The 10,783-nt window shown below is 37.0% G+C and overlaps 1 protein-coding gene across 1 annotated transcript; it reads left to right on the top strand.

Moving 5' to 3' along the window:
* The first annotated feature begins 909 nt into the window (after positions 1-909).
* crhbp (corticotropin releasing hormone binding protein) lies at positions 910-7,834 on the top strand. Its single transcript, XM_042509765.2, has 7 exons — positions 910-1,069; positions 1,158-1,251; positions 1,663-1,820; positions 4,045-4,255; positions 4,661-4,806; positions 6,946-7,063; positions 7,156-7,834. Exons 1-7 carry the CDS (start codon positions 980-982, stop codon positions 7,308-7,310), a joined length of 972 nt encoding a protein of 323 aa, XP_042365699.1. The 5' UTR covers positions 910-979; the 3' UTR covers positions 7,311-7,834.
* The last annotated feature ends 2,949 nt before the right edge of the window (positions 7,835-10,783 follow it).

Below are 10,783 nucleotides of genomic sequence, written 5' to 3'. Positions count from 1 at the left end.
AGCAGCAGCTTCAGTTGAGTAAAATTACTTTTCCTTAGTGGAGTCAAGTGTGTTTGATATAACGACTTCAAATCCCCGTTGGTAAGAGTTGTTTTACAGTAAGGTAAAGCCTTGAAAATACTCTAAATATAACCCACACTTTAACTGATAATGATTGTTTTTTTTTAGGTGGCTTAAACTAATCACTGATGGCAGAGTTTGTTCAGTGGCATTTGATTATATGTACATGACACTGCAGTTTTCTCCCCTGAAGTTATCGTCAATAAACACTTAAATGTATAAATATTGCAACCCACTGAAAGAGGGCAAATCTCCACCTGCTGTGGAGGAGTCGAACATACTTCCATCAATAAATTGATTCTGGATGCTTTTAAACTGGGACAAGGACAGTAGTCCAAAAAAATAGCCTAATCAAGCTATAACCGTAACCGACTAAACTGTGCATGGAAACATACTGAAATGTGGCTGACATATATGCTACATTTAAATCCATCCTATAATAATCCCCAACAATGCAAACTAAATGTGATCTAAAATAACAGATACATAATAAAAATTTGGGGGTGGAGCCCCACAAGCCCCCCCCCACTGCTCCATCTCTGCTCGATAATCTATCAGTTTTACCAGCTGTTAGAGGACAAAATAGTGTGTATGTTGTTAAAATAAGTTAACATCATGTGTCCATTGAGCAGCAGTGTGGAAGGACCACAGGTACCTGCTTTATGCTGTTTGCGCTTCATTTGGCATCAGTTGCCTCTCATCTGTCTCTGTCTCAACTCGCCTGTCCATCCTCTGCTCTCGTCACGACCACGCAATTGGTTGGGTAAGGGGGTGGAGTGGGGAAGAGGGGATGGGGGGCTCCATGATGGGTGACAGTCGCAGCGACCGTGTTAGTCCAGAACTTGGTCCTATAAAAAGCAGCGCCGATCTCAGAGCCGCTCAGACTTTGTCCGCTCAGGTGCGCCCTGCTGACACAGAGATGCGCGTCATGGAGCGCACTTTCCGAGAGCAGCTCTTCTTCCTGGTGCTGTGCCTGTCTGTCCTCAAGGGAGACTCCAGATATATAGAGGTGAGTCCACTTTGTTATTATTCTCTTTTTGCAAAGATTCCGTTTATGTCAAAACTTTGGACATTCCCATTTCCTCTATTTTCTGCAGAACAACGAGATCTCAAAAGATGAATTATATTCATTTTTCAACTCGGAACTCAAGAGAGAAATACCTGAAGAATTACTGTACCGCCGACCTTTACGTAAGTTTTATGAAATGACCCTATGGTAGCTTAAAACTTGCAAAAAAGACACAACTGTGTGCAAAGTGTGTGCAAGAGAGGGAGATGGAGACACGTTTTCATTTAGGCTATTTATCTTTAATATATACTGTCTTAACCAAAATACTATAAAAATATAAACTGCCTATTTTTAATTATTTAAGTTTTAATTGATTTATATGGTAGCATTCAACATAGCCTAATTAGAGTAGAAAGGCAGAATATTGTTAAAAAAATAGATGAAAAATTGTAATTACAGTCATGTACTGCTTAAAGTATTAATAAACAGCAAAATCCCTTTTCTATATGCTTTTTTCTAGATTGTTTAATTTTTATTTTAAATAATGATCTATTCTGACTGTAGAAATACTCTGCTGTGTAACTGTCTCCCAGGTTGTCTGGACATGGTTGCAGTGGAGGGTCAGTTCACCTTCACAGCAGAGCGTCCTCAGCTCAGCTGTGCTGCTTTCTTCATGGCAGAGCCAAACGAAGTGATCAGTGTGGATTATGACAATGTAGACATCGACTGCAGGGGAGGGGACTTCATCACGGTAAAACTTGCCCACAAATAATCATTTTCTTGCTCTTATATATAAAAGCACCTCCAACCAGCTGTGAAATTGTATCTTGAAAGTGGAGCTAAAATATCAATTATAATTATAACATGTATTGTAACAGATTGCTGCCAAAATACAGCCAAATTCTAACAATAACGTGCAATTTTGACAAAATTACAGTAAAACACTAAATCTTAAGGTTGTTTGGAGCCAGTATGACTTAACATTCTACTGTAGAATGCTGTGATAAATTTAACGCAATGTACTGTTGAAGTAATTTACAGTAGTGACACTGTAAAATAAGGACCCTGGTAACATCATTCAGCAAACATCTACGATGTAACAAACTGCTGCACCAACACAGCAAAATTCTAACAGTAATGCACAATATTTCCCCAAATTACAATAAAACACTGTAAAATTTTGACGCTGTTTGGAATCAAAATTACTGTTGTAAAAATGCAGACAAATTTAACAGTAATGTACTTTTTCCCTAAAATTACAGTAAAACTGTAAATGTTGATGCTTTCTAAAGCCAATATAACCTCATGTAGTGTAGAATACTGTGATACATTTAACAGTAATATACTAATAAAGTAATTTACGGTAGTGACACCATAGAGTAATGGCAGGTTGCTGGCAATTACACATCATTCAGCAGAAATCTACACTGTAAATACACAATAAATTGCTGTAAAAAGGCAGCAAAACTCTATTGTACATTTTCTTCTAAGTACAGTTACACACTGTAATTTTGTTGCTTTTTGGAGCCCAAATTACTGCTGTAAAAATGCGGCCAAATTTTAACAGTAATGTAAACTGTTTTTCAAAATACAGTAAAACACTATACAAATTTTACATTAATGTACTTTAAGAAAAACCCCAGTAAAACACTGTAAAGCTCAATGTTTTTCAGAGCCAATTTGTCTGCTGCCAAATTTAACAACAAAGTCCATCATTTTTTTTTTTTTTTTTTTACAAAATACAGTAAAACACTAACTCTTGATGCTTTTTGGAGCCAATTACTACTGACAAAATATGACCAACTTTGCACTTAGGTACTTTAAAAAAAAATAATACAGTAAAACACTGTAAATATTGATGATTTTTTTAAATCAATGTGTAAGCTGTAGAAATACCTCCAACAACATACATCTTTTTTTTTTTTTTTTTTTACAAAATCCTGTTAAATGCTGAATCATGATGATTTTTGGACATAATATTACCACTGTAAAAATACAGCCAAATTTAAAATTTATGTAAAAATAATTTTTAAATACAAAAAACGCACTGTAAAAGCACTGTAAACCTTGACGGTTTGACGGTTGAAGCCAGTATCAATGCTGTAAAAATACAGCCATATTTAACAGTACTGTACTTTTTTTTTTAAAAAAAATGTAAAAAAAATAAAATCTTGATGCTTTTCAAACCCAATTTAACTTCACATTCTACATTTGAATACTATAATAACTTAAACAGTAATATGCTGTTGTAGTGACATAACAAAAAAATAACTGGCTGCGAGCAACTACAGAAGTTTACTGTAATTTCACATGGAAATTTGTCACAGTAACTCCTGTTGCATAAATGCAGCTTGTTAGGTCTGTTATTTCTATTACATAATTGTGTATATGTTGAGGAATCTCCGGTGCTGAAATGGGACATTGTTTTTGTTTAGGTATTATAAAGCTTGCTTGTGTTCATGCTACCAAACTGGGGTCAGTCAACTAGCTCCACTAAGCTTGTTGATGCTTTCACATAAGGCAACTGTACATAAGCTGTTTACTTGCAAAAACATTCACCCTGGGGCGGCTTTGGCTCAATCAGAAGGTCTTGGGTTCGATCCCTGACCCTTGTGCCCAGGGGCAAGATTATGCACATCAACTTGCTCATATTTTTGAGAGTGCATGTGAGTGTTTATGTGATGAGCAGGCGGCACTTTGTGTGGTAGCCTTGACGATGTATGATGATGATGTATGAATGTATGTGTGTGAATGGTTCTTATGTTGTAAAGACTAGAAAAGTGCTATTATAAATGTAGTCCATTTACCATTCCATGGTTTTACGCTGATGCTCTTTACATGCTATATGGTCTAAACCTCAACTACTAAGTTGAATATGTTTCCAACAGAGTAAGATAAGTAAGATAAAACCGTGCAAATATCATCCTGATCTGAATCTGAACCCCCACTTCTCCCTGCCACTGTGTCCTGTGAAGGTGTTTGACGGCTGGGTGATGAAAGGTGAGAAGTTTCCCAGCTCCCAGGATCACCCGCTGCCTCTGTACGAGCGCTATGTGGATTACTGCGACACAGGTTCACTGAGGAGGAGCGTGCGCTCCTCTCAGAACGTGGCCATGGTCTTTTTCCGCATTCACAACGCCGGCAGCAGCTTCACGCTGACAGTCAGGAAACACATCAATCCTTTCCGTAAGTACATCACAATCATAGAGTAAAGTGTACACAGGCATATAAAACATGAGTGTGGTGATAATTACTGCATGGGGGGGTCAGTTTGCCATCGCTATGTTTGAGGATCAGCACCATGAACACATTAAAAATGCTGTAGACAGAAAAATTAAATTTAAGGGCCAAATTTCTTGATTAAACCAAAATCAGTGTTTCATTAACTTCATGATATGGAACTCGAATGCTGTCGACAGCGACATTTGTTTCAGTTTGAAGCTATAGTACCGTTGCATTTGGTTTCACCAACCAACTTAGTCTTGCAATAAATTGTTTGTCCTTGTTCTTTCTGTGCATATTTCACTTGCTTCACCCTGAAAATCCACCCAGAAAATCATTGTATGTAAAGTCTCTCCTCTCAACCCACAGCCTGCAATGTCATCTCCCAGTCACCAGAGGGCAGTTACACAATGGTGATCCCTCAGCAGCACAGGAACTGCAGCTTCTCCATCATATATCCAGTGGAGATCGACATCTCTGAATTCAGCCTCGGACATTACAACAACTTTCCTAAGGTAAACGAATCCTAAAAAAAATTGCCTCAGAGGGGTTTACAGCACACAACATCTCTCTGTCCTTCACCTCACCTTATTTTTACCTAAGGTTTTGCCAATACTGCTCCTAAAAATTACCCTCAGAAAATGCAACAGCAATATGTTTGTTCTTCCATAAATGTCCCCTCTGTTAAATACCATAACTCGCTTACATTTCTGAAGATTACATGCACTGAGCAAGTGATGACTTTGTCTGTGGGAGGTTGAGGGGATGATATATGGGGTGAGAACCAGACAAGACGACTGCAAAGCTGCAGACCAACAAACTACAACACCTACTGTTTTTTAGCAAGACATTGCTGCGTTGCTTTAGAAGTACACAAGTAAACAAAACAAAACTTATTACCTGTACCACCAAACATTTCTATAATCAATTTTTCATCAACAACTGATCCAATTGGATGTAAAAGTGGTGACATGTTATTCAGAACCTCGAGGTATCACCCAACTCTGCAGTTTCACTCACAGCTTTCTGCAGCATTTTAGTTTCTTTCAGCTCATTGTTTTGGATTTGTGGTCCACAAGTTAACTGTTTTGGTTCAGTCTCCAACACAAAACTTATACATACATATACAACAAGTTCCCTGCAACTTTTTTTGTTAATAAAGTCCGGTGAAAATGTATATACAAAATGAATAAATAAAAATAGCTCCCTGAGGTTCTACAAAGTAAAAGTCTTACTTTTTAATATTATTTTATCAGCATGGATTAAAATAAAATGCCGATACAGATAAACTGCAAAATACCAAATATTGTCACTAGGTTATGGTGAGGAAAAGATCATTTTTCATCATTTTTTGGCTTAAAATGCCTGGTTTTGGAGGCACAATCAGACCAGGCTTTTCAGACCAAATCCTGGCCGGAAAAGAATCGATGTCTCGGTAAAAAACATCTTTCAAACCACTATCTGGAGGGAAATGCAGTGATTCTGTGTAAAGAAACAGCAGCTCTTACTGCCACTACTTCCGCTGGAGAAACAACTGTGGGTCATTTAAAAAAAAGTACGTTTGGCAGCAAAAAGCTGCTGGAGAAATAGCAATGACACCTTAACTCACAACTGGTTTTATTGTTTGTTGAATAGTGGTCTGCAACTTTGCAACCATTTCGCTTAGGTGTCACGCCAACCATCATCCCCTCCACATGACAAAGTCAGCTTATATACTGTCACTTTCCACCCAGAACACACTGCATACATAAACAATGCATGAGCAAAGCATGAGCATAGCGGAACATGCTTTTTTTTTGTGCCCATGTTAACAGGCTAGAGCAGCCACACTGCCTGCGTGAGCAAAGCTGCTCAGGAATGTCTCAGCTTACCGTTTTTTTTCCATGTGACGCATGCTTTAACGGACTGTGAAAATGGTGGCTTGATTATTACATCAACTCTACACCACCTTTTACCACAGTTTCACTGCCTTTACCTGTCACAGAAATAAGAACATACAAAAATATGTTTTACTCAATCTTGTTTCCTGTTTCCGTTTCAAATTAAAAGCCTTCTAACAATGATTCTGTCAAAAGAATCCCCTCAGCTGTTGACACGAGGCATTTTATTGTGAAATATTTGTGGGACCGTGTTGTTGACAATGCAGGAGCTTCGCTTCATAAATGAGTGGAACAAGTTTTATAAATGTGGAAATACAGTTTTCATAGCAGCAGGCAGCTCTGCAGCAGCGCCGCAGCAACAACGCTGCCAGTCTGAACCCTGCGAGCATCCAAGACACAGCAGTTCAGCAATGTCGTCGTCATGTGCTGCTCACGCATGCAGTGTGTTCCAAGTGTTAGAAAGATTAATATGAGTCAAATGAAATGCACAAATGTGATATATCCATGGTTTTAAGAAAAGCACAATGCCAACATTCCATTCAGGTGACTGAGCAGCTTTGGGAACTCAGACTTAATAAAACCAAACGCAATCTTTTCTATGTCTTAAACATATTTTTATCAGTATCTGTATCCATTTCTTCATGATTTCATTATGATCTATAATTTTCAATACCCTCACCATTACAATAATTGATGTTTCCAAGTCAATACACTGTGATTACTGAATTTCAGTAGTGTTCGCCACGTTATAAAAACATGTACTGATGTCTACAGAGGTCACTGCCCGGCTGTGCAGAATCAGGAGATTTCGTGCAGCTGCTGGGAGGAAACGGCATCGACACATCAAAGCTGCTGCCTATCACGGACCTCTGCATCACCTTTACTGGACCCAGTGAGTACACACCGACCCCCTCCCCTCCACATGATCACACTGGCTGAACTGAGACTTAATATTAATAATACTTTTCCCGCTCTCCCCTGCAGCCCACATGAAGATCGGCTGTGATAACACCGTGGTGAGGATGGTGTCCAGTGGGAAGTTTGTCAGCCGAGTGTCTTTCAGCTACAGGCTATTGGACAGCCAGGAGCTGCAGACACTTAAACTCAACAATGTGGAGGATTTCTGTTTCAATAACTGATCCAAGCAGGATCATAAAGGGAAATTTGAAAGGTTTTTATTATTATTATTATTATTTTATTTAAGAAAAACAAGATATCCATCTGGTCAATCCCTCTGATTGGACAAAATGTCTTAAATCTAAAGACAACAATATACAAGTATAGGAAAAATAAGTTATATACAGTCACAGCGATATCATATTACAGACTCCTTTTAATTTGTTTTTATTTTTCAACTCTTTTTCACTCATTCTGATTGTTGCTAAATAAAACTTTGTGTACAGTATGTGTATTTATTAAGATATTGTTATTATGTTACCAATGAGTTCACGGTCAACATTCTTGAAAAGGAATGGTGCTGAAATGAATGTTACTTGTGTTTATTTTGCTGAATGATACATGACGTGCCGAGTCATATCCTGCCACAGAGGGCAATAGGTCAAATGTTGGATATAATAAATACAAAGTGTTCATTGCCATAATGCAATTAAATTTGTATAAAAACTTTTTGTAATAAAATTATACCGCATGACAAAGCACGCAACTAGTGTTTCCTGTTTTCATTTGTATCACAGTGAGAAATGAAACGGTGCGCGGGCACACTATGACAAACACAGTCCTCAAGTATTGGGACACAGTTAATCTGAATATTAACTTTTCGAAACCGACGCAAATTTGATTTCTATCAAAAACATAGGGAAGGCAATATCAACTTACCAAGACATGGTACAAAAATTAACAAAAAATAGTTTAAAAAAGATGCAATAAATGTACCTGTAAATAAAAAACAAAAAAAAAGAAAGTAAAAAACAAACAAGAAAATTACCTTTAAAACTGCTGAATAACCGCTGTATAAAATATTTGTTATATTTTTTTCTGTAACATTAAAATATAAAATAATTATAATTTTTTATAGTTTTCCGAACATTTTTCCTTTTTTTGGATAATTTTCTAATAATCCTCATCTCTTTCCTAAAAGGGATTTTTCTGCATTTTTCTTGTCAACTTTCCCTTTTTTTTTTTTTGCAAGTTTTGGGACTCTAATTGCCAAATCGGTCAAATCCCCTTTGTTGACCTGTGTTTTCGAAAGGTCTCGCTCAGGTTTCAAAGGGTCAAAGTGAGTAATGAAAGGCGTCTGATTGCAGCGCGAGAAAAGTGATGTCGATCAATTTTTGAAAAGGTTAACAAAATGTACAGATAAAAAAGTACAAATTTATAATTCTGCATCCCACAAGCACTTTATGATTCTGTAACCTAGCTCAATTTGAAGCCAGCAATATTATCTTTTATTAAGATGTAAAGCATTGTTTCCTCAAAAGTCATAAAACTTTCTACATGCAGGATATTCACACCTTCTCTGGCTTGTTGTGTTCAAAGGAATCCCCTTAAAACTACTTCTGTCTGCTCTGTTCACTGCTCCATTAAATTACTTTGAATTCATTAGTTTCAGTGGAGAAACACATATGGGAGGTATTCTGTTTGCTCCACCTTTCCAGACAGAACTGCTTCTGTTTGTTCAGGAGGGTGTTAAAGTAGAGGGACGACACTTTAAAGGTCCTGTGTGTGACATCCAGAGCATTAATATAACAGCAAACAGCTATTTATGACATAGTGAAGTAATGGCAGAGAGCCAAGTAATGCCACATCTGTATGTGCTATAATCTTAGTTTTTATTTTTGGTCCAGGTGCATGTACATGTTAGTGCATGTGTACACTGATTAGCCAATTAAAGCCACTGACAGATGGAATGAATAACATTGATCATCTTGTAACAGTGTAGTGTTCTGCTTGGAAAATTTGGGCTCAAGCATTCATGTGGATGCCATATGATGCAAACATGGTTGCGGACCTAGTACGCCCCTATGGACAGTCATAAGACTGACTGTCACGGGGAACAATATTTACACACACACAGGACCTGTATGAACTAAACTGGAGCTCCTGAAAAGTGAATATGCTGTCATTTGACTCCCATTTAGGACACTCTGGTAAGGCTTGCTTTACCTCGTTAATATGCGCTTCAAAACTGTTTTAAAATGCTAAATAATGGAATTTAAAAAATGTGATTAATCCTCTGACGCCTGGATTAACACCACTTTTCTTTTGCTGCGTTCAGAACATTCACAAGCTATTTAATCATTTAAGACATATGTGAATTGGTATGATTTGTTTAAAAAAAACATGGGGAAAAAAGGTGATGCACAACTTGTCAAGAATTCTCCCACAAATTTCAGGAAGGTAGTAAGAGGTGACAAGAAAATGTCCTCAAAGTAAGTTGGAAAAAAAGGGAGTTGGGTTGGAAAAAATACAATTATTTTAAAAAAAGAAAGAAAAATGTCAAGAAAACAATATTTATAATTACTATATTTTGATTTTTAAATTATATTAAAGAAAAAATTCATTGTTAAAAAATAAATGTAAGCAATTTTTTGGGGTCATTTTGTTTTATTACTTTACTTTTACTTCTTTCTTTTTTTTTTACGTATTTTCAGGTAATTTTATTGTAACTTTTTTTTTCTTTACTAATTTCTTACAAATTTTTGACCATGCCTTGTTCAGTTCAGCCTTCTTCCAATGTATTTAAAAATAGAATGTACCGAATGCATACATAAGATGGAAAAACAAAACCCAATTAGATAATATTAATAAAAATAAAGCTAAAAATAGTGTACAAAATGCAGAAAATTAAGGAAAATACAACATTTTAAAGAGGTGCAGCAGTGTGAAAGAGTGAAGCAAAATTTTTAGGTTCCATTTTTGCTCATTTCTTATGTTGTTCTTGTTTTTGTTTCTTCAACCAAAGTGTTAAGTACTTTGACTTGCATTTGATTTTTATTAATGAAATAAATTTATAAATGAAATTTGATTGACTGATTGAATACTTTGATTTATCTCAAACATACCTGCAAAACTAATGACATTACCATAAGCCTCGGCTGTACTGTACCTGCTACACATCAGCATGTTGATATTGTGTGCATGTTAGCATGCTGATGTTAGCCTTCAGCTCAAAACTCTGATGCAAAAACAGAGTCAGTGAGAGTCAGCTGACTTTATGCTTCACATCAGCAGTAATATGCAGAGCTGTTGTGTATTATTTGTAGGTAATAATGCTTTCTTGGTAAACAGCCAGAGGAGCTTTCAGGCTGTCACGTGTTTCTTGATGTCCTGTTCAGATGTGTGATGATGTCACTGTCTGTGGTATGAAAGCGCCCCTCGCTGACACTTTGGAAAGACCAGCAGGCGATATCAGTGAAAATGATGGCTTGAACGATGCGAGCCAATGGGGCGGCCAGTGATTAAAGGCCTGCAGGTGCATTATCATTGACAGACACCTGCAGCCACAGCTGGTGATGAACGAGGGTGTGATGACGACACACGCCTTTACACCACAAATCAGTGTGTGTATGTGTGTGTGAGTGTGTGTGTGTGTGTGTCCATATTGTAGTGATTAAGTGCCCTTCAGTGGTCTTCCACTAATTTAAATCTGTAT

Source organism: Plectropomus leopardus, chromosome 20, assembly GCF_026936395.1.
Source record: "Plectropomus leopardus strain MGB_pleo_1.0 chromosome 20, ASM2693639v1, whole genome shotgun sequence".
NCBI lineage: Eukaryota > Metazoa > Chordata > Actinopteri > Perciformes > Serranidae > Plectropomus > Plectropomus leopardus.
This window is presented reverse-complemented; position numbering and strand designations above follow the sequence as displayed.

Excerpts from the sequence above, each read along its gene's own strand:
- crhbp (XM_042509765.2), top strand. The coding sequence starts at position 980 with ATGCGCGTCATGGAGCGCACTTTCCGAGAGCAGCTCTTCTTCCTGGTG. Across the intron at positions 1,070-1,157 it reads GAGACTCCAGATATATAGAG|AACAACGAGATCTCAAAAGA; the intron begins GTGAGTCCACTT and ends TATTTTCTGCAG. Across the intron at positions 1,821-4,044 it reads GGGGAGGGGACTTCATCACG|GTGTTTGACGGCTGGGTGAT; the intron begins GTAAAACTTGCC and ends TGTCCTGTGAAG.